This window comes from Onychomys torridus, chromosome 21 (genome assembly GCF_903995425.1).
Source record: "Onychomys torridus chromosome 21, mOncTor1.1, whole genome shotgun sequence".
In the NCBI taxonomy this organism is placed as follows: Eukaryota; Metazoa; Chordata; class Mammalia; order Rodentia; family Cricetidae; genus Onychomys; species Onychomys torridus.
In genome coordinates, this window is record NC_050463.1 from 35654202 (window position 1) to 35677959 (window position 23758).

General features: G+C 48.6%; 2 protein-coding genes across 2 annotated transcripts in view; one reads left to right on the top strand and one right to left on the bottom strand.

Moving 5' to 3' along the window:
- Itsn2 (intersectin 2) overlaps positions 1 to 10834 on the top strand; it is a 103903-nt gene extending 93069 nt beyond the window's left edge. Inside the window, exons 33-40 of the mRNA XM_036170334.1 lie at positions 2607 to 2705; positions 3372 to 3539; positions 4173 to 4388; positions 4981 to 5102; positions 5832 to 5914; positions 8820 to 8903; positions 9332 to 9505; positions 9934 to 10834. Coding sequence (XP_036026227.1) covers positions 2607 to 2705; positions 3372 to 3539; positions 4173 to 4388; positions 4981 to 5102; positions 5832 to 5914; positions 8820 to 8903; positions 9332 to 9505; positions 9934 to 10091 — 1104 coding nt within the window. The 3' untranslated portion in view covers positions 10092 to 10834. The remainder of the gene's footprint in view (positions 1 to 2606; positions 2706 to 3371; positions 3540 to 4172; positions 4389 to 4980; positions 5103 to 5831; positions 5915 to 8819; positions 8904 to 9331; positions 9506 to 9933) is intronic.
- A 1610-nt stretch (positions 10835 to 12444) lies between these two features.
- Positions 12445 to 23635, bottom strand: Fam228a (family with sequence similarity 228 member A). Its single transcript, XM_036170518.1, is given in 8 exon segments — positions 12445 to 12609; positions 12724 to 12923; positions 15047 to 15258; positions 17949 to 18108; positions 18225 to 18312; positions 19699 to 19887; positions 21449 to 21517; positions 23543 to 23635. Coding segments are annotated over 8 exon segments (1176 nt in total).
- Between the last annotated feature and the right edge of the window lie 123 nt (positions 23636 to 23758).

Consider the following 23758-nt stretch of genomic DNA (forward strand, 5'->3'; position numbering starts at 1 on the left):
TCTTTGAATTATTTATGTATATGGGTGTTTGTCTGCGTGTATGTCAGTGAGCCACATGCATGCCCGGCACCTCAGAGGTCAAAGAGGCATTGGGTCCCCTGGGACTGGAGTTACAGGGGGCTTTGAGCTGCTGTGTGGGTGCTGGGAGCCAAACCCAGGTCCTCTGCAAGAGCAGCCAGTGCTCTTAACCACCCAGCCTTCTCTCAGGCCCCCCTGAACTGTCACTTCTTAATTTTACAAATTCTGTGTATTTAATAATCAGTCATCTTATTCCAGAAAGAAAATTAAAGAGCTTGGTTAAATGTATAAAATAGAGCAAAATAAAATTTTAAATAATTAGCTGAGAACTTTGTGAGTGGAGGAAATGAAAGTAGGAAAAAAAAGGAGTTAACAGGAAATGAGGTAACATCCACAGGTGTGACTGACCCTGCATGTGGTACTCCAGCAGTGTGCACACGTGTCAGTGAATAATTCCTACAGGTGTGACTGTGCCCCTGCGTGTGGTACTCCAGCAGTGTGCACACGTGTCAGTGAATAATTCCTACAGGTGTGACTGACCCTGCGTGTGGTACTCCAGCAGTGTGCACACGTGTCAGTGAATAATTCCTACAGGTGTGACTGACCCTGCGTGTGGTCTCCAGCAGTGTGCACACGTGTCTGTGAAGGTTCCAGGAACCAGTGGGAGGAGGAGAGGAGAGGGCTGGTTCCATGCTGTGGTTGTAAAGTAAACATGAGAAAAGCTGCAAGTGTGGTGTCATGGCAGTTCTAATGTCTCCATGTCCTTGCAGCCATACGGCAGCTGACTCACACACCTGCTCACTCTAATGCAATGCCATGTTTTTACATCGGGCATGCTGGTAGACACCTGTCATCCCTGCACTGGAGAGGTTGAGGCACAGAAAAATAATCTCAAGGCCAGCCTGGGCTATATATAAAAAGGATCTGTTTCAAAAAACAAACGAACAGGCTGGAGAGAGGCCTCAGTGGTTAAGAACACTTAGATGCTCTTCCAGGAGACCCGAGTTCAGTTCCCAGCACCTACATGGCAGCTGACAACTTCTTGTAGCTCCAGCGGATCTGACACCTTCTTCTGGCTCTACAGGGACCCACATACATGCGGCTTATATACAGACACACACATAACAAATACATAAATACGTAGGGAAAAAAAAGTAAATAAGTATAAACATTAATTTTTTTGTTTTTTGTTTGTTTTGTTCTGTTTTTGTTTTTGTTTTTGTTTTTGTTTTTTTCGAGACAGGGTTTCTCTGTGTGGCCCTGGCTGTCCTGGAACTCACTCTGTAGCCCAGGCTGGCCTTGAACTCAGAGATCTGCCTGCCTCTGCCTCCTGAGTGCTGGGATTAAAGGTGTGCGCCACCACCGCCAAGTTAACATTTTTTTTAATGTAAAGCATCATCTAGGACTAGAGGTATAACTTAACAGGAGGTTGATTCCCTGACACATACATGGTTCTGGGTTCCATCCCTAGTACTTCAAAGAAAAAATTAAATAAAAGCAAATTTTGTCAATACATTGTATCTCAAATTGTTACTTTTACATTTTTGACTTTTTCTTTTTTGGCACTGGAACTCAAACCCAGAGCCTTGCTCATACTAGGCAAGAATTCTTCCACTGAGCTACAACTCTAGCCTCCAAACATTACTTTTTAATAGAAATAAAAAGCATAAAGATACCATTATAACAAAATATGTAGATACAAGTCTATCAAAAATCAAGAACGGACAGTCCTCCTGTCCATGACTGCAGTAAATCACTCCTCAGTCATTAAAGGTGCTCACCCCAGAGTGCTGTCAACCCCTTGGGGTGCTCACCCTAGAGCACTGGCGACCCCTCAGGTGCAGCCAACAGACCACTGATCCTGGCAGCCTGATGGAGACACCTAAAGCATGACCCCCCCCATGTGACCTGGTTCCCATAGGCACTAGGTACCCAGAGGGGAGTCACAGAGAGGAGGGAGGTATCCCAGGGCAGAGTGGCCGCAGAGAAGCATGGCCTGGGTCTTGGAAACAAAAGTGAGTCAAAACATGAAAAGGGCGGTAGAGACAGTGCTGGCCCAGTCGCCACAGCCCTTGCCTGGCACACAGTAGCGCCTCACCCAGCAGCTGCAGTTGTTCTGATGAAGCAGAGAAGGTGGGCGTGCTGAAGTGGGGAAATCAAGAGCCGTCCACCAGACAGATGGAAGGGGTGACGACTCCTGGGTGAGCGTGACTCAGAGGGAGAAAAGATGGCTCCTGGGAGGGAATTTGACCTCGTGTGGGGTGGGATGAGGTGTCTAGGGAACATCTAATGAGAAGTGTAATGTCGTCATGCTAGAACTCCAGAGAATGACTGCGTATGGATGCTGGACCTCAACCTGGGGCAGTGGCTCCATTGAGAGAAGCTAGAGGAGCCAGTTCTGGTAGAGAGAAGTGCAGGGCGGGCCAGGACCCATGAGCTGAGATTGTGTTGCCAACTTGACACACCTCATATCAGATCCCGTCATGAAACCTGAAATCCAGACGGTGGCCCTGGGCGGGAGTTTGGCCCAGTGTCTCCACCGTCTCATCTGGACCCGCCGTTTCCTCACAGGCCTCTCTGTTTTGCAGAAGCTGGCATCAGACCCACGGTGTAAAGGAATGCCCCTGTCCAGCTTCCTGCTGAAGCCCATGCAGAGGATCACTCGTTACCCGCTGCTCATCCGAAGTGTGAGTCCTCGGGGGCAGGACCCCCCTGGCCGGACACCCAGGGAGCAGTGATCCCCTGCCCCAACCCTTGTGTGTAGTCCGAAGGCTAATGTCTTCAAGTGGGCAGATAAAAGCAGGCTCTAATGCCACCCACCTCCACAGGCACTGCCCTAGCATCCCATGGTCACAGCGTGCTGCTGGGGCAGGGTAACCGCCCTCATCAACCAGAAAGAACCTGGAGTCGCCATTTCCAGAACCGTGGGCTCCAGCCTTTCTTCATGGGGCAGGATGCTTTCTAAGGAGAATATAGGTTTTAGAAAGCAACACAGTGAATCTTCTGCCAGCTTGGACTTCGGAGACCCTGGCTCAAAAAGCCAAAACCACCCAAACAAAACACACAGGCTTAAGTTATTCGGGAGACCGGAGAAGGCAGCCATTAGCCCGTGGCCTATTATCAAGACTCAGATTCATAGCATCCTGTCACCCCTATCTTAGTTAGCAGCCCTTGTGGGACTCTGTGCTTCCCAGGGTAGATGCCATTACCTTTCCTCTCACGGGAAGTGTGTGTGTGTGTGGGGGGGGGGGTGTTCACCTGTGGCCTCAGGGCAGGGTAAACAGGAGTCAGCAGACACCTGGTTGGCAGGCTGACCCAGGGGGACCCACACGACACTGCCCACTGTCTTCCAGATCCTGGAGAACACTCCACAGAGTCACGTTGATCACTCCCCCCTGAGACTGGCCCTTGAACGAGCCGAGGAGCTGTGCTCTCAGGTGAACGAGGGAGTCCGGGAGAAGGAGAATTCCGACCGGCTGGAGTGGATCCAGGCACACGTGCAGTGTGAAGGCCTGGCAGAGGTGAGGCCGTGAGCAGAGCTGGAGGCACCAGGCAGGTTCTGGGTAGGGAACCCGCACCACACCCTCCCTCGTGTGGACAGGCCACACTCCTTGACTGTGCAGGCTCACCATCCTGCCCTGCAGGACTGCTCTCCTGCCTTGGGAAGAGAGGCACAGTGGGGTTTTGTTGTGAGTTCTTTGAATTTTACTGGTAGAAATCAGTAGAATAGGGGGCTGGAGAGATGGCTCAGATGTTAAAAGCACTGGTTGCTCTTTCAGAGGTCCTGAGTTCAATTCCCAGCAACCACATGGTGGCTCAGAACCATCTGTAATGAGATCTGGTGCCATCTTCTGGCATGCAGGCACACATGCAGGCAGAATACTGTATACATAATAAATAAATATTTAATAATAATAAAAAAAAGAAAACAGTAGAATCAACTATTGATTTTTCACAGGGCCAGAGAGAATTCTAAAAAGTGATAAATGGGAAGTTTTTTGTTTGTATTTGTTCTAGAAAGGTGTGTCGTTCTAACTATATTACCACCTAGAAAATCTTACCACAGTACCCTCGGGTGATGGGCACTGGCATCTCACAGGCAGTGGGGGTTATTTTCTCTCAGACTTACAAAGTGCCATTTTCTTCTCTTTAAGCAACTTATTTTCAACTCCCTCACAAACTGCCTGGGTCCCCGGAAGCTTTTGCACAGCGGGAAGTTATATAAAACCAAGAGCAATAAGGAGCTGCACGGGTTCCTCTTCAATGACTTCCTGCTGCTCACCTACATGGTCAGGCAGTTCGCCTCCACCGCAGCCTCTGAGAAGCTCTTTAACCCCAAGTCCAGTGCTCAGTTCAGAATGTATAAAACGGTAAGCCCCAGTGTCACCCACTGCAAACGGAGACCAGGGAGGCTCCGCCTTGACCTAAGCACCACACACACACACACACACACACACACACACACACACACACACCACACAGGACCTCTCACCTGGTCCTGCCCTGTCCTTGTGGCCTCACCCCTGCTTCAGGTGGAAGGAGCCCCGTGTGTGTGTGTGTGTGTGTGTGTGTGTGTGTGTGTGAGAGAGAGAGAGAGAGAGAGAGAGAGAGAGAGAGAGAGAGAGAGAGAGAGAGAGAGAGAGAGAGAGAGAGAGACTTGGGCTGCTGGGACAGCTGGAGCTTCCTCCTGGCAAACAGGAGACCTGCATGTCACAGCCACCATTCATCTCTGTGACTCAGGACATCAAGCCAGGTGTCAGAGCAGAGCCTGTCACAGGCGCTCAGAGCTCCTGTCCCCAGCTCAGGGACACTGACTTGGTCCTGGGTTTTACCGAACAGGCTTGCTTTTCTTCCTGGGTAGAAGGCCCCTCTGCTTCTCCACGGGCTCCTCTCAGGACGCGGGTGAGTGGGGTGTTGTGACCACTCACATTTTCTCACATATCTTGGCCTTGATTCTTTCAGCCCATTTTCCTGAATGAAGTGTTGGTGAAATTGCCCACAGACCCTTCCAGTGACGAGCCTGTCTTCCACATTTCCCACATTGATCGGGTGTACACCCTCCGAACAGACAACATTAATGAGAGGTCAGTCCCGATGACGTGTGCCTGTCCTGAACTCTGGAAGCACAGACATGTCCCTGTGCCATAGGCCCATGGCCACTCGTGACCAGGCCCTACTAACTCTGAACCCAGCCTCTTGTGTGCCCCTGCACTCCAGCCCCACAGTAGGCCCTGGCTGAGTCACACACACAGCTGTCTACTAATAGTTACCTGCTTCCTGTCTCCCAGAAGCTCCCAGAATGGCAGATCCATGCCTCAGTCCCCACTAAAATCTCCCTGGGGGCTGCCTGAATGCCGCAGATCTGCATCCCATCTGATAGACTTGCACTTGGCCAGATGGCTGCCTCCCCCACCACCACACACACACACACATGCCCACCACCTTGCTTCCCTCCGATGGAGCTCCCAGGGTAAGCGCGTCTGATGACTGTCCCAGGGGATACTGCTGTTCCTCTGCACAGGTCTTTGGTGACTGCCCACCATGCTGAGTGCCATCAGTGTGGTGGTCTTGTAGCTCGGGGCTCCGGTCCCCTCACAGGGACCTCGTGTTGTCCAGAGCTGTCTTTAGCAAGCCTGGGCTCTTTGATTAGCAATCCAGTCTGTCACCTGGGCCAAGATTAGGTGTGACTGGAAACCTGCTAAAAACAAGCTTGAAGCCAAGGTTAGCAAAGGAGCGGGGTGGTGCTGGGGGCTGTGCTTGAACCCAGGAGGTGCCTGGCAGTCCTCATGGCCACCGTTCTGCTTCTCCTCCAGGACAGCCTGGGTCCAGAAGATCAAGGCTGCCTCAGAGCAGTACATTGACACGGAGAAGAAGAAACGGGAGAAGGCTTATCAAGGTATCTGCTAGTGCCCCGTGGGTGGGAGCCAGCTCCCAAGGGGTCCGGGCAGACCTGAGGCTGGCCTCGAGGTACCAGCTGCTGCCACTGCAGCGAGGCCTGGAGATGGCCTCAGACACAGCAGAAGAGCCTGGGTACCCCTCCCTCTGCAGGCGTTCTCAACTGCCCTGAGCTCCACCACATGCTATGGGACCAGATGCAAGGCCCATCTCTCTGCAGCCTTCCTACTCTACTTCCCTCCACTCTGCCGACTAACCTCCCCCTGGTGGGGCATGTCTTGTCCCCTTGAGTCCATTTGCTGGGCATGTCACTCCGCTCCTCTCCTTTCAGCCCCTGCCTCCACCGTCCCGGCCTTCAGGACCCTGGGCCCCATTGGCCCCTCCAGCTCCTCAGCCCCATCACTCCTTGGCACACATCTTCCACCATTGCTGTGTAGATGGCACTCTCAAGGACACCCTTCCACCTCCTCCTAGCCTGAGGCTCCTGCACAGCTTCCTCTGACTGCTCTCTTTCCTCCCCTCTTCCTGGGAATCTACCCTTCTCCTAGCATTGTGCCCCTCAGACCACCCTCCCACGGGTTCATACCTCCTGGCAGGCTCAGTGGTGGGTCATGGCTGCTCTCCACAATCCCATCATTCCAGACAAGCCCTCTTCAGCAGTTCTGCTGCCCCTGCCCCCAGGCCTGTGTCCTTCACAGAGGCTCCACCAGCCTCCTCTCTTGAAGGTAGTGTTCTCCTTCTGTGTACCAGCCCCCTGCCTCAGCGTCTTCCCTTTGGCCTCCCTAGCTCGGGCTCATCCCCACCGCTGCCCCATCCCCCACCATCTCCCCCATTGCTGTCAGAGCCCCTGCCAGCCCTTCCTTCCCCTTAGGATTCTCCCGTCCTTTAAGGCCCAAGGGAAACTCTGGCTCCTCTTGGTACCTACTGGCAGTCATGTTTGGCTAAGTCCGCACTGTCCTTCAGACCTGGCTGCTCTGGTCACCCCTGACCCCCGGGGTCACACTGTGCACTCTGTTTGTAGGACAGATTGTCCACCAGCTCAGTGTCCTGCAGGATCTTGGGAAAGCATGCGTGCGCCAGCCTCCATGACAATGCCAGGCCCCATCTTCTGTCCCCTCTGAGCTCTTTACCCAGTGGAAGCCTGCCCCTCCACCCCTCCACACCTCCACCCCTCCACCGCCACCCCTCCACACCTCCTCTTGTCCACTCAGGCCCTTGCTGCTGTAGCCAAAGCTCTTTATGTGTTTTACTCAGGTTCCCCCTATTCTGTTCTGTGCTCCTGAAGGTATATGTATACATGGTGTTTCCCTAAGTGAATGCTGTTTTAAAAGCTTGCTATTGAAAAATCAATGGTTGATTTCATAAAATACATAATGCCCTCTTAATTTATCCAAAGTGCAAATCACGGTTTTTCCTGAGTTTCTTGCTGTCGATAGATTGCCGTGCATTCTCCCTGGGTGCAACCCTTTAGACATGGTTATTTGCTGTGTGCCTGGTCCTGTGGTATGCACAGCACAGCTCTAGAGACAACCAGGCCAGCTCTGCCTTCAGGGAACAAGGGCGTGCTCCATGGTGGAGACATGAGGCCGTCAGGGAGCGGGCCACTGCTTATAGACAAGGCCACACACCACTGAAGCCGGAGGTTGAGGCCAGGCAGCCTGGGTACCTAGCAATAACTTGTCCAAACAGACAAAATAAAACAAAAACCCTGAAGGAAAATGGTGGGAAGGCTGCACATGCTCAGAGACACCGAGCCTCCTCTCTGCTTTCCAGTCTTTGCTCTGCTTGGCCAGCAGTGTGGACACAGGACTCACTTCTGTCCACATTAAATATATCAAACCTGAAACAAAACTGCTCACCAGTTCTTACCTGTAACTGAAGTTTGGATGAGTGGTTCACACTGGACCTTTTCACCTTGCCATTTAAAAACTCAGGGCCAGCTGTGACAGCACACCTTTAGTCCCAGCACTCTGGAGTCAGAGGCAGGCAGATCTCTGTGAGGCCAAAGCTAGCCTGGTCTACATAGCAAGGTCCAGGCCAGTCGGAGTTACTCAGTGAATCTGTCTCAAAATGACAGACAAAAAGGGGAAAAACTGTTGAGTTCAACAGTCAGGTCGCTGAAACAGAAGGATTCCAAGTTCAAGGCCAGTAGCTTGGAATAGAATGAGACCCTGTCTTTTAAAAACCTGTGAGTTGAGTACATGGTCCTTCCTAAGACTCAGTTTCCCTCATCTATAAAATGGGAACTACCTTGTAAGGCAATTACAGAATTAAATATAATCCATGTAAAGATCTAGCACATGCCTCACACAAAGTAACCAGTGAATGTCATTTGTCAGAAGTACTGAACCAACAGCATGCATTTTAAAATTAATATTACTATTCCTAGGCATGCATGCAGTTACTAAGCCTGGATAATCAGTCCATGTGATGTAGTGGCTTCTCCCTGACAGAGGAGACTGGCAGGGTGCAGAATCTCAGGCCCCAGCAGGCTGTGGGTGCCCCTCAGTCATAGCGATACACAGAGGGAAGGAGGTTGAGGTGACCGAGACTAGCCTGGACCTTGAAGGATGAGTACGATTCTGATGGGCAAAGATAGCCAGAGAGGCATCCCTAGCAGATGATGCAGCCTGGAAGAATCAACCAAATGCTAGAGTGCTAACTCCAGAGCAACAGCCGATAATAATAGCGTTAGTCTAGGCTCATGGTCTGGTTGGTTAGAAGGACACACAGTGAGGGCCAGGAGCATTGCCGCTGATAGACTGTACCCTTAACCTGGCGCTCAGTCTTCAGGATGAGAGACAGAGCGTGGGAGCAGACTGCAGCCCTTCGGCATTGTGTCTTCACTGTGAGTCTGTCTACACTCTCACAGGAGAAACTAACAAGACTCGGTTCCTCTTTTGTAGCCCGTTCTCAAAAGACTTCAGGGATTGGGCGTCTGATGGTGCATGTCATTGAAGCTACAGAATTAAAAGCCTGCAAACCAAACGGTAAATGCTGCTTTTATTCCACGGGCATGGTAACACCCTGTTCCTTGCTGGTACCTCTTGTGAATATGGAATGATGGGTAATTTTTTAAAGGCAGTGTTTCTGGTGTTTCTAGAACCCTGACAAACTATTTATTGGTGCAGTATCACTCACTGTTTCCAATAAGAACCAGCAGCCCATCTTGATTGTTACTGCATGAAAATACACAGCATGCCACAGGGCACCTTCCCAGGCTGTTGGGGAGCAGTCTGTGTTAGAACATACACTTGCTCCCCGGGGTTATGACGTCATTGGGAACGTGGGGCCGTACTGCTGCTAGACCAGAAGGTGACGGGTCCCACCAAGCAGTGGCGCTTCCTGCCGTGGTCTCTGCCCTGGTCACCCTCCGTACTTACCACATTGTGTGTGTCCCTGGCTTGTCCCTGTGCAGGGAAGAGTAACCCGTACTGTGAAATCAGCATGGGCTCCCAAAGCTATACCACCAGGACCCTCCAAGACACACTGAACCCCAAGTGGAATTTTAATTGCCAGTTCTTCATCAAGGATCTGTACCAGGACGTGCTATGTCTCACAATGTTTGACAGAGACCAGTTTTCTCCAGACGGTAAGTGTAACTTGGCACAGAGGCCCAAAGGTGTGCCCGGGGTTCTGGGATCTGGAATCCGTACCCAGGGTCCTAAGCTGTGCTGGTACCCCATGACCACCACAGGAAATGACACGGGCCCGTGGCAGCTTTGGCAGGCAGGAGGTGGGTGTTTGGGGGAGGGCATGGCCTATGAACACAGACACTTGTGCATACACAGGGAAACATTAGTGAGCACTGGATGGGTGTGACATTGTCTCATCAGTAGACTCCCTAAGCTGTCACAGTACACTTGTCCTCTGTCAGTACCAAAGATCCATGAGCTTACGAGCCACTCACTCAGGGTCCGAAAGTTTTCTAAATCCTATTTCAGACTCTTCAAGCAGGCAGGTTTTTAACTCTTAGAAGGAACAAAGATATTTGATCCTCACATGATGTTTACTCCCCAGACTTCCTGGGTCGCACTGAAGTCCCAGTGGCAAAGATTCGAACAGAACAGGAAAGCAAAGGCCCTACGACTCGCCGGCTGCTGCTGCATGAAGTCCCCACCGGAGAAGTCTGGGTCCGCTTTGACCTGCAACTCTTTGAACAAAAAACTCTCCTCTGAGGGTCTGGAAAAGCCCCACCAGAGAAGCTGCCTGCCAGGCTGGGTCTAAAGAATGAAAGATTACATTCTCCTGGGGCCGAGGAGCATGGCATGGCTGCGTCCATCACAAAGCCCCACGCTGGGCCTGTATGTTATTGCACACTAAACTGCTAGCAATCTATGCAAACATGATCTTTCCTATAAACAAACGCCACAGCACAGTGCCTTGTACTAGTGTTAACATGCTCAGCTGTGTTAGATGCCAGGGTTTCCATTTTCAGGGCTATAAAAGTATTACGTGGAAATGAGGCATCAGACCACCCCATGTTACCACTTGGCGATGTGTCCACTGTGGAGTTGGTGATGGTGGTAGAGTTCCACCCACGTGACCTCTGCTGGGTCACATAACTCAGGAGGTGAAGGGCTGAGGGGAAATGCTGCAGCCGGGGGCTTGTGCAGCCTGATACCGAAATAGTGTCCACTTGTGCACTGAGTAACCAGAAACTTGATCGTTTTATTCTGATTATATTTTATCCTTCTCTGCTCAGACAATATAGTTTGAAATATAAGGAGGGAAGCTTGATGTACTTTAAATATACTGTGAACTCTAATAATGTGGGAATATTTTTCAACTTTAATTTTCTGAAGTATAAATTATTTATGTAAATTCCTTGTTTTGCATATTTCATAGAACATGCATCTTTAAGCTTTATCATTGCCAACATGTACAGAAAGAGAATAAAAGTATGAGTTTATGACTGTAACTTCTCTCAAAGCTTGACTCTGTGGAAAGGCTTTTAACAGTTTCCCTCAGAAGTTGCTTATAATGAAGCCTGAAGGACGGGATGGGGCAGGCAGGCCCGGAGATCGCTCAACTCTACTGCTAGCTCGCCTGGGGCCTTGTGAGCATCTGTCAGGGTTCAGGGGCCTGATTTCTCTGATGACTTGGGGGGGCGGGTTTGAACTGTGTGGGAACTACGTTTGAACCAATCGGGAGAGTGACCTACAAGGAAGGGTGAAGGGCAAAGGGCGGGACTACCTGCAGATCTGTTGCCCTGCAGCCCCAGGAGCCCCAGCACTTCCTGTCCCCTGCCCTGTCTCAGCCACTGCTTATTTGGTTTTCAAACACTGAAATACGAAAATTTTCACATAGTTAACTATGATTTTGAACACAAAATCCTCCAGTGGAGGTTCACCCTTTGAAAGAATCACTTGAACAGTAAGGTGACAGATCTTTTTCCAAGCAGCTGGAGTAACCAGGAGGGGCTCAGGGCTCTTCCCTTCTCCTCATTTTTGTTAACGCAGAATCACTTGGAAAACACAGTGTACTGAAATGTTAAAGACTTATCCCTTACGACCTCCAGATACCGCCCCCACATACCCACTGGTTAAAACGGAAAAGTGCTGTCACTTGGTACATAAAACTGAAGCGACCAGCGTCCTGCTTATCTACAGGAAGCCCTGGGCAGGGGGAGCATGTCTTGTTTGTTGGTGCCGAAGCAAGATGGCGGTGAAGTCAGGAAGAGTTGCCGCTGACAGCCCATGTGTGGAGCGGGACACTCTGGTGGCAATCCGGCAAGTTTAAAGCTGCACAACCACCATACTCTTCCCCAGGGCTGTGGGGACCTCAATGCTCACTGGAGCGTGGCCACCCTCATGTCCCCATCTCTCAACAGTCAGGACACCGTGGTCAGGTCTGGGACACAGGAGCCCTCGGGGTCTGAGTCATGTGGCTTTGGTGACCAGAGAGGGTACAGGCAGCAACTCCAGTGGTCTTTTTTTTTTAATGACCCAGAACTGCCCCTGAGGAAGTGAAGTTGTCTTCCCCACTGAAATGTGAGCCCAAGTTTCTGGAGGGTCAGAGGAGACTCCCCCCATCCACCAGGAAGCCCAGAGCCCTCAAACAACTAGCCGGCTCCCCTTGGTGAGGAGGTCCCATCAAACCCCTTCAGCGCCCCCTGGAGGGGGCATGCAGTGGCAGGGCATCCTCATTTGACCCCCCCACTGCCCTGCCTGAGTATCTGTGGGGAAGGAGCCCTCTGGAGTGTGAGCAGGACCCAACTTGAATGATGCCCCAGGCCAGGCACAGAGCCCATGGAGCACCAAGTACTCGGAGATGATAATGCCATCTTGCTTCTAGTGTTTCAGGGAAGCGGAAACAACACACACACACACACACACACACACACACACACACACACACACACACACACACACACACACACACACACACACACACACACACACACACACACACACACACACACACACACACACACACACACACACACACACACACACACACACACACACACACACACACACACACACACACACACACACACACACACACACACACACACACGGCGCAGCACTAGGACCACTGGAGGCCTGACCGCGCTGCCCCCTGCAGGGAGGCCAGATGCTTGCCCAGCAGCTCGGCCGTCATCACTCGCCTTCCCGTGGTCGGACCCTGCCGGCGGCGGCGGCTGTCTGCGGCCGCCCAGGAGCGCGGTCTCGGGGGTTGGGTCCCTGAAACCTGGTCACAGAACAAGAGGGCTGTTGGTGGTGTTGACTGAGCAGGCTCCCTCGAGCGGAAGGACACCCCCACCCAGGCCTTCCCCCCCCCCCCCAGCCCTCCAGCCCTTCAGACAGGTTCCTTCTCCGAGGGCGGCGGCCGCTGCAGCTCTCGGAGGAGCCTGCCGTCCTGGGCTTCCACTCCACCCGCCTTTACCGCATGGCAGCGGGCACTGGCTGCCCCCAGAGCTCTCCCCTCCGCTGTCAGCCCCTCCAGGGGATGCTCTCCCCAGCACATCCGCACCCAACAGTTAGGGACAGCCATGTGACTGGGTCCTAGCCCCGAAAACGTAAGAGGAAGGCACGGTGGTCCTGTCCCACCTAAAGGACGATTGCAGGTTAGGACGGCGCAGACACTGGAGTTTCTGTGTTTAGTTAGGGAGGCGGGTCCGTTTAGACTTTGCTTGTCTGCAAGCATGTCTCGAATCACTCGAGCGCTTCCACAAAACGAACTACAGAAGCGCACCCTGTAGGTAAGATGGGAACCGTGGGGAGACTCGGACCGCAGTCACTTCTGATTCCGTCACCCAGGTCCGCGTCCTCCACATCCCAGTGTGTTAGTGGTGTGTGTCAACCTGTGTGTACTTTTCAAAGATGGGGATTAAGCCCAAGATTTTGTGCAGGCATTGAGATACACCTCCGATCTGAGAGAAAAATCTATTTTCTTTTTTCAGCTGAGCAGTGGTGGCGCACGCCTTTAATCCCAGCACTCGGGAGACAGAGCCAGGCGGATCTCTGTGAGTTCGTGGCCAGCCTGGTCTACAGAGTGAGTTCCAGGACAGCCAGAACTATATAGTGAGTGGGTGTATGTATGTATGTATGGTGTGTGTGTGTGTGTGTGTGTGTGTGTGTGTGTGTGTGTGTGTGTGATTGATAACTGGGAGGAGTGCTGTGAACCTGGCATGGCTGTTGCCCTCATAAGCTCACAGCAGCTATGGTACTTAGTCAATCCATCCAGAATTCTGGCATAGATGGGGGTGGGGGTGACCCCCAGACCCACCAAGGAGCTATTGGCAGTTAATAAGTACTGTGGGAGGGAGACTCTTTTTCTTTGTTTAATGTGTTGTCAGTGGAGGGTTCCCTACACAGTGTGGACGGCCCCCAACCGTCTACACGTGGGCAGCACTAATCCTACTTAGTGGGTTATCAAGAAGAATGATGAAGAGGGGACCTTGACAACAGGACATGAATTTGGTTTTGTTGTTGTTGTTCGAGACAGGGTTTCTCTGTGTAGCTTTGCGCCTTTCCTGGATCTCGCTTTGTAGACCAGGCTGGCCTCGAACTCACAGAGATCCACCTGCCTCTGCCACCCGAGTGCTGGGATTAAAGGTGTGCGCCACCACCGCCCCGCAGGACATGAATTTGGGAAGGGGCTGTGTTGAGAGTCATCTGGGGGAAGTTGGGAGAAACTGGGTAGATATGATGTTTCATTGTATGCGTGTGTGAAATTCTCAGGAATGAAGACAGTTAATATAACAACTTCTGAGATTTCAAGCTGGAGAGACCCCTTTGGCTCTCGGCATGTGGGGGAGGTAAGGGACTGCGCATGTGCTATGTGCCACAGTCTGGGGGCTCTAAGCTCTGTGACTAAGCCTCAAAGGGAGAAGGGGGTAAGGACAAAGAGGCCAGGAACCCTGCATCCTTAGCCCTGTATGCAAAAATCTGTGCTGGGAAAATTCCCTTTAAAATATGTAAAAGCTCATTGTGTCTGCCATCTCTTTCTCTTATATTTCATTTTTAATTTTTCTATTATAACTGAATTAAGAACACTTTTTTTGTTGCTGGTGGTGGTAGTATTTTGAGACACGGTCTTTCTGGCTGGCCTCAAATTCTTTTTAATTTTTAAAAATGTTATTTTATGTGTATGGGTGTTTTGCCTGCATGTATATCTGTGTACTACACACATGCAGTAGCCACGGAGGCCGGAAGAGGGCATCGGATACCCTGGAACTGGAAGGTTGTTAGTCCCTGTGTGGGTACTGGGAATTGAACCTGGGTCCTCGGGTAGAGCAGCCAGGGGTCTTAACAGCTGATCCATCTCTCCAGCCCCTCCCTGGTCTAGAATTTTCTACCCACCCACCTCACCTCCCAAGTGCCAGGATTGCAAGTGTGCAGCACCCAAGAACAAATTGTTTGATCTGGTTTCAATCTGGTTTCAGTGATCAGTACATGGCAGAAAACTGTCAGAGGCTGGAAGGCTCAGTCAGGAAAGAGGAGGGCGGAAGTTGGTGGTGAACCGGCCCTGGCCAGTCTTCTGGACCCTCACCTTGTAAAGACTGGTCTGCACTTGGACTCAGGGACCCCCAGACATTGTTTCCAAGTCCCTTCCCTGCTCAGCGCCCCTCAGGGCGGAGGAACTGAGCATCTCACTGCAGCTCCCTGCTGCGGGAGGGCTTTGCCAGGCTCCGCTCTCGCTGGGGCTGGCTGTACAGTGTTGTGGGTATCCACCCAGCCCACTCCCAGACCTCAGCTTACCAGACACTTCTCAATCTCTTTGTTCTCCGGCCTGAGTTTAGAGGAATGGAACTGCCTTTCAAAGGCAAGCTGGCTTAGGCTGGGGGTCTCCTCCGGAGGTAAATATGACTTTGATTTACAGACAGGCTTTTCAAAACTGAGAAGAAAAGAGGGTGTGTGTGGGGGGGTGAATCTCAACTCAGCACATACAATTCTACCATTCAAAAAGTTATTGAATGAACTCAATATTCATTTTGTGAAAAGAAAGGGCTGGCTAGACATCACTGGTGCCTGTCCATCTGCTCGGGTTGGGATAATGTCCCCCAAAGGTCCATAAGGGAAGGGTTGGGCCCCAAGGGTGGTGGTTTGGGGTGGTTAGCCATGGACCTTTAAAGGGTGAAGTGAAGGTTTGAAGGTGAAAGGGACTGTGGGACCCTGGTCTCTCCCTGCTTCCTGAGCCGTCTAACTCTACAGAAATTCCTGCCGTGGTATTGCTCCCCTACCAGAGGTCCAAAGCAACCGAGGCTACTTGATTGCAAACTTGATCCTGCAAAACTAGGAGCTGAACAAACCTGTCCTAAGCCAAGTGCCTCCGGTGAAACTGGCTAACAGGGCTATCAGGTGAGTCTTTTTGGTGACTTATTCATTTTTATGTGTGTGGGTGTTTTGCCTACATGTATGTGCTGGGATTTGAACTTGGGTCCTTTGGAAGAGCAGCCAATGATCTTAAAACCACTGAGCACCTCTCCAGCCCCCAGGATACAGTTCTTAATCTTCAAACTCTGTGACTATTTTAAGTGCCAAGGACCATTATCAGGGTAGAGGCTGATCCTCTGGACTCCCACCATTTCGGGGCTTGGTTGATATCCTGAGATACATAGGGATTTAAGGTTTTGTTTCTCAAATTTAAGTTAAAATCCAACTGGAATTTTGTATAGATAGTGGAGTCCAATTTAACCCCTCCACAATGAAACTCATTTTCCAGTACCATTTCTAGAAATTACTGTACTATACCCTGGGTTCTGCACTAAAGGCTCATTTTGGTACAAATGAAATATCTGTATGTATTTAATTTCTTGAGTCTCTATTTTGGTCTATTGATTTGGTACAATTTTAAAATCAATTTGATACCTAATAGTTTTCCAATAAAATTTAGAATTAGCTCAATTTCTATATAGACATGAACACACACACACACACACACACACACACACACACACACACACTTCAAACAAATATCTGTAATTTTATTTGGATTGAACTGTATATGTTTGAGAACTTTTCACGGTTACAATTTTGAGTGTTCTGATCCATGAACATGGTATATCTTCCCACTAATTTGGTACTTGTTCGTTTCTCTGTGCAGTCCTGACTGTCCTGAACTCACTCCATAGACCAGGCTGGCCTCAAACTCACAAAGATTCACCTGTCTCCGTCTCCCGAGTGCTGGGATTAGAGGCATTTGCCACCACCGCCCGGCTAATTTGGTTATTTTATTCCTCTTAAAGTAGTTCTCAATTAGGACTGATTTTGTCCTCAGAGTAGTATTTGGAAATAATTCACATCAACAGGGAAGCGAGGCCGTATGGACAGAGGGCAGGGGTATCGCTGAAAACCTATAACAAAGTTCCTCCATACAAAGAATTTTCTGGTCCCAAATACCAATAAGTAGCATGTATGAGAAATCATGTTACTATTACACATAAGTTCCTTTTCTGGCTAGATACAGACAAACACAAATGATTTGTGTATTGACTTTGAATTTGATACTCTTTCTAAACTTTATACTTTTCCATAGTCTAATTAATTCTTTGAGAACTTCATACATGCATACAGTGTACATTGGTCACAGTTATCCCTCATTCCTCCCAGATCCATTCCCCATCTCGCATCCCTCATCCCCATCCCAACTTCATGTCCTCTTTGTTTTTAAATAACCCACCAAGTCTAATGTGTGCTGTCCATATACTGATGAGGGTGGGGCCGTCCACCGGAGAAGGGTCAGCCTACCCCGGGTCACACCGTCAAGAAAAAAATCATTCCCCTTCTCCTAAAAGCCATCACCTGTCAATATCCTCTTGGCTAGGGGTGGGGGCTCCTGAGCCTCTTATATTTATTTATATTTCAGGGTAGTCAGGAATGCACAGAGAAACCCTGTCTCAAAAAATCAAAACAAAACAAAAATTATTTATAGCCTTTGAGTTTTTCTCTGTAGAGCATCATATTATCTGTTAAAAATGAAGGGTTTATTTCTTGTTTTCTGTTTCTTTGACCTTTTATTTCCCTCCCTTCTCTTATTAATTGAGGTCTTTGGCACAAATCTGAAGTGAGTTTCTTTGTCTGAACCATAAACTCAAAGGAAAAGCTTCTAGAGTTTTCTAGAACTCTACTGCAAATTAAGTAAGCTAATTTTTACCTCTCTATACTATGAGCTAATTTGGGGGAGTGTGACTAGGTCTTTGATTTTAACACTACATTTAGTGAAATGATTATGACTTTGTTCCTACTTTGTTCTGTTAACATGAAAGGTCACACTAACTTTCAAAAACTACTTTGGTATAAACACTTAAAAATATACTGAATCCTGGAAGGCAGAGGCAGGCGGATCTCTGTGAGTTCGAGGCCAGCCTGGTCTACAGAGCAAGTTCCAGGACAGCTAGGACTGTTACACAGAGAAAAACTGTCTCAAAAAAAGTAATATATATATTAATATTTTATATAATATATATGTCACCCAAGTTCAATAGCCACACCGTTACCACGCCCTTCCTTCCTATTTGCTTCCTTTTTTATTCTCTTTTCTGGAAGATTCCCTAGAGCTCATGCTAGCTGACTATCTGGTTGTACCTGTATGTGCCGGGCCTATTCCAAGCAGGCCGGGGAGAGGCTCTCTGCCTCTCTTTGGGAATGATGCCGTGGGAAGCGTGCATGAACTGGGGTGGTCTGCCAAAGAGGGGTACCTTCCTGGTTCCTTCAGTGTGTTCTTTTTGTGCGTCATCCTGTTTCCCTACAGGAAGATACAAGAGCAACATCAAACTCTTTAAAAACAACTCCTGCGCTCCCTGGGGTGGGGACAGCGGACACTTAGCTGTGTCTACCGCACAGCCTCTGGTCACCAAGCACCTGTGCTCTGCTGGTAGCTGGTTCCCTTTATTTCTCGGAGCTCTCGCTGTCTTCGAAACAGACATTCACATGGTGGGGAGGCTTTGGTCTGCAGGAGAAAATGAGTCTTTGAGGCCCCCAGTGCAGTTTACAGTGAGCTGTTCAAATCTGGCCCTAAGTACAGCAGTGAGGCCCTTACTCCACCAAAGCCAAGGTCAAGACCTTAGAGTGCCATCAGCCCGAGTGCCAAGGGAGAACCTGCCTCCCACGGGGATGTTTCACTGAACTGTGAATGCTGGTGACAGGAAGGAGGGAAGCCTGCCCACAGGGAAGGGACAGCATCTGCTAGTAGCTTTCCTAAACCATCCCACCAGTCAATAATATTTGCTCAGCCACTCCATGCTATACCAAGGCCAAGTCCGTCCTCATGGGCTTCTGAGTCTACAATGGACAAACCACCCAAGCAACAACTTGGTTAGGAGAGACACCAGGTCACGCCTGTAGGAGCACAGACACTATTCCTATCCAGTCCTGGGGGGGGGGGGGGGGAGAAGCCTCCCTTGGGTCACTTCTACTGCTCTTAAAATGGTGAGAGGATCCGGTTAAGGATCCTAAGCCTGCGTCAGGGTGTGGGAGGGACTGGGGCCATTAAAAAGGAAATTCCTCTCTAACCATAAGCCTTAGGAAGAGGGCCTCTTCGGCTGTTCTCTACTTCTACAATTCTGTAAGATCACACTCTTGGATTTCAACACTTTCCGATTACATCTTAGGTTCCTGCTCTTAAGACATTTAGGAATTCATAGTGAATGCACGCTTTCTGAAATTCTCTTCATACATATACTTGATGGTACCCAGTGTTTCTAAAGTTCTGCCTAAACTCTTCTGTATCTCTAGTAAATACTCAGGGTTGAGGCCCAGCAAACCAAACAGCAAAGATCCTATAGGGCATGTAAGGCCAGTAGGCTTAAATCTGGTGCTACTAGAAATAGTGAGGACATAAATTCCTGAAGAGGCTCCTGAACTCCAAGTGAAAAACATCCTCAAAATAAGACACTGAAACGGTGTTTGTAAAGACACAACAAAGAGAACTGTCTGTCCCTAAGCTTTATGGCTCCAGACTGCACCGCCAACCAGTCCCCTTCTCCCTCGCCCACTGCCTACCGCAGAGACTAGAATGTCTCACATTCTCTTTCCCGGCCCTGCTCAGAACTAGGACTTGCCATTTGACACAGTCCGGGTAAGGAGAGCTGAAAGGTCGGCCTAGGGGATGCTGGTGACTCTGCCTCCTGATCGAAGGAGAGGGGTACAAAATCCTGGCACCTCCCTCCCTCCTTCTACCTCGATGCACACCACACCCAACACCCAGAGCTGTGAGCAGCAGCAGGCAGACGTGAGCATGATGGGATGACCCGGGCACATCAGGACAGCAGAAGAAAACAACCGGAGAAAAACAATGTCATCTTAGCTAAGTCAAAGAAATAATAAAACTCAGTACCGGTTTATTTGTGTGCTTTGCACAGTATTCAAATTTCACTTCACTTTTTCCAGGTCTTCTATCTGAAATCACTTTTTCTATAACTCTCTGTTGAAGAGGCTTTGCTACATTTTCAACCCATCTTCTATGTAACATCTCTTTTCTTCTTTCCTTAAAAACAGCCTCATGCTGAAAATAAGTATCCAGTCTCTGACAAAGTAATATAAACAAGACAAATCACAACATTTTTCACTCATTATTGTTTTATTAGTGAGGAGAACACACCCATTCCTAAGTCTTCCCATGCATGCTTGCCTACTCCTCACACCAAATAACGAACGAAGAATAAACTTCAGAGAGAGAACGTGAGAACATGGGGCAGGAAGAAAACAAGAAAAATTTCCAAATCACACTGCACCTTCGGATTAAACTGTGACCCAACTCATGAAGCCTTTCCCAACCCACCAGAGTCTTACTTCTTTTTCAAATGTTACCCAGTCGTGCATTCTGTATCTAGGCATCACCAACATAGTCTCTGCCCGCATTGGAAGAGCAAAGACACTAAGCTTGCTTTGACGCTGCTCTCTGACCTATGAAAGGGGGCTCACCCCATGGCTGCTCTTGATGCTACAATGACAGTATGGGCAAGGAATTTAGTTACCGCCTAGTCCACTGATCTCTTACGGTGTACTCAATAAACTATTTTGAGAGAGAAAGAATGAATGTCTATTTACTTTGTAAATTCTTTTTTTTTTTTTTTTTTTTTGGTTTTTCGAGACAGGGTTTCTCCGTAGCTTTGGAGGCTGTCCTGGAACTCACTTTGTAAACCAGGTTGGCCTTGAACTCACAGAGATCCACCTGCCTCTGCCTCCCGAGTGCTGGGATGACAGGCATGCAGCCACCACTGCCCAGCTTACTTTGTAAATTCAAATCACAATAAAAATGTCAAAGTATTGTTATACTACTAGCTTTCAGATGGAAATTAACTCCTTTAAAGCTTGTTAACCCCATAGCGATTATTAGTAACTTAATTGGTGATTACCCTTAAATACTAATTAATTTCTGGTGATTTTTATATAGCCCAATACAGTATGGAAAAATAGGAAAAAGAGGCAAGTTTTGTTAGAAAAGAATTTCCATTTAGTATAAGTCAAAGAGGTAGAGCAGTTAAAAAAAAAAATCTCTCAGACTCCTTAAGGGCAGATCTGTGCAAGCTGTGGGAACTTTTAGTGACCCTGTAAGCAATGGCCATCTCAGGTCTACGCAGCTTAAAGGTGTAGGTCAGAGGCACCTCCTTCTGCCTGCAAATGAGTCTCTCTGGCAGAATATCACAGCCTGAATGTAAGATGTCCCCTCAGACTCATGGGTTAGTGTTTCCCGCTGATGGGGCCACAGAGTGATGGAGACTTCAGAAGGCAGGGCTGGGAGAAGGAAGTCCTGTCATCCGGAGCATGCCTTTGAAGAAAATACTGGGAAAAAAACAAAACAAAACAAAACAAAACAAAATAAAACCCCAAACCCTCTCATTCCTTCTCATTTTGCTTCCTAAACACCCAGAGGTGAGCAGCTGTGGCAATTGCCTGCCGCTGTGCTCTGCTGGACCACCGCCTCAAAGCGATGGAGGGAAGTCACTGTGGGCAGAAAGAAGCCCCTGAATCCGCACCAACACACATCTTCGCTCTCCTAAGCCTAAGTAAGCCTTTTCATCACCACGGCGGCAGAGCATGACGCTAACTCTTGCTCCTCCAGAACGCAGTATGCAACCACTTACCTTCACGATGAAGTTTTCTCTGAATAATATTGCATACACAGCTTCGTCGATGTCCTCTCTAGCTAGTATCTGAAAATGAAATTGAATGGCAGGTCAAATATTCTGAGGGAACGAGGGGAATGGCAAGTCCCAGGGTAATATTCTTGCATTGCTGGTGCAGATCTAATAGCCTGTATCTCACAACATAGTTTAACTCTTTATGATGGGAACTTTGAGATACTATTCTCCATAAAACCCATAACCTAGTTTTAACAAGTAGCCACTCAATCCCATTTCGGATAAACCCCTACTCAGTTTTCCATCATCCACCTAGACTATTCTGAAACACATCCCTGACATTATTACATCATGAAATCATATTTTTGTTAAAGTTCCTGGAAGCCGAGGCTGGAGAGGTGGTTCAGCAGTTAAGAGCACATTTTGCTCTTCCAGAGGACCAGGTCTGATTTGGCAGCACCTACGTCCAGCAGTTCATAACTGCCTGTAACTCTAACGCCACAGGATCCAATGCCCCTAGCCTCTCTGGGCTCCTGCACTAAAGTACACACCCACATCTGGCCCATAGTTAAAAATCAAATAAAAAATAAAGTCCCGGGCTGGAGAGATGGCTCAGAGGTTAAGAGCACCAACTCTTCTTCCAGAGGTCCTGAGTTCAATTCCCAGAAACTACATGGTGGCTCACCACCATCTGTAATGAGATCTGGCGCCCTCTTCTGTACACATAATAATAATAAATAACTCTTTAAAAATAAATAAATACAGTCCCAGGAAGCTTACAAATCATTTTTATATAAAGCAAGCTCTCTTTCACGACATTCATATAACTATATTTTAGGAGCCCTTTGAAGTTTTTTGCCTTTTGCTAGGTCTCTTCATACATCAAAACCTCACGGGTCAGGGATGTGGTTCCATTGGTGGAGTGCTTGCCTGGCAGACTCGAAGCCCTCTAAGTCCTCAGTTCAAGCCCCCAACGTGGCAAGAAGTAGGTGAAGGGGTGCCTTAAGGCCAGCCTGGGTTACCTGAGACCCTGTCTCAAAACACAATTTTTTTTTCAGAAAATATAGAAATGTTAATGATTCATAGCAGCTCCTCTGAAATCCTCTGTTCACAAACACAAAAACAGTAAACTGGCCGGGCGGTGGTGGTGCTCGCCTTTAATGCCAGCACTCGGGAGGCAGAGCCAGGCAGATCTCTGTGAGTTCGAGGCCAGCCTGGGCTACAGAGTGAGATCCAGGAAAGGCACCAAAAACTACACAAAAACCCTGTCTCAGAAAAAAATAAAATAAAAATAGCAAACTCACAATTCACAACTCTTATTGCCACTATGACAAAGGGGCGAGATAAATTCATTATAAACAGCTTTCTTTATAATGACACAAACCATAGAATCCAATAAAACTGCGGCTGTATGAACAAATCATTCTCAGACACGGAAGGGCAAGCGCTGGCCTGGCCCATTTACCTACCCGGGTTACCTACCTGGCAGTCAGCTGGTGACATTCTTCACAATGGCTTTTGGCCAAATTTGAACCCAGGCACTCCCACTCACAGATCCTCCTGCATACCTGATCTAAGCCAAGAAGAACTATTCTGATACTGGAAATATACATATGATTGAGACTTAATTGGTTATAAACTCAAGGGATTTTGTGTGTCATTGAAAGAAAACATCTTAAAAATAAAACTTTTGGGTTGGGGATTTAGCTCAGTGATGGAGCACTTGCTCTGGGTTTGATCCTCATAAATAAATAAATAAATAAATAAATAAATAAATAAATAAATAAATAAATGAATGAATGAATAAACAAACAAACAAATAAATAAATAAATAATAAAGCTTTTAAGTAATCTGTAAGTCTTTAAGTATACTCCCTCAAGTGGCCCCAGCCAATCTTGACAGTGAATCCACAATAGGAACTATCACTTGGCCCCAAATGATCTTGTTTTTTATGAAAAAGGAAGAAGGAAGTTAAGAAGGAAGGAAGGAAGGAAAGAAGGAAGGAAAGAAGGAAGGAAGGAAGGAAGGAAGGAAGGAAGGAAGGAAGGAAGGAAGGAAGGAAAAGGAAAGGGAAAAAGGAAGCCATGTTATGTTACCTCCATTAAAGACACAGACTCCGGCTCCGGCCATTCCTTTAGTTTCTCCACACTGAAATGTTCATCACAATTGGAAGTTTTTACGGCAGCCATAAATAACAGAAGCCCTGAGCAAGGAAAACTGAGTTCCTACTTAATGTATCAATGAGGAAAAAGCAGGGCCTTGGGGACTTGGAACTCGGTTTAGATGCCACGCCCGTTCTTGTGTCCTAGAGA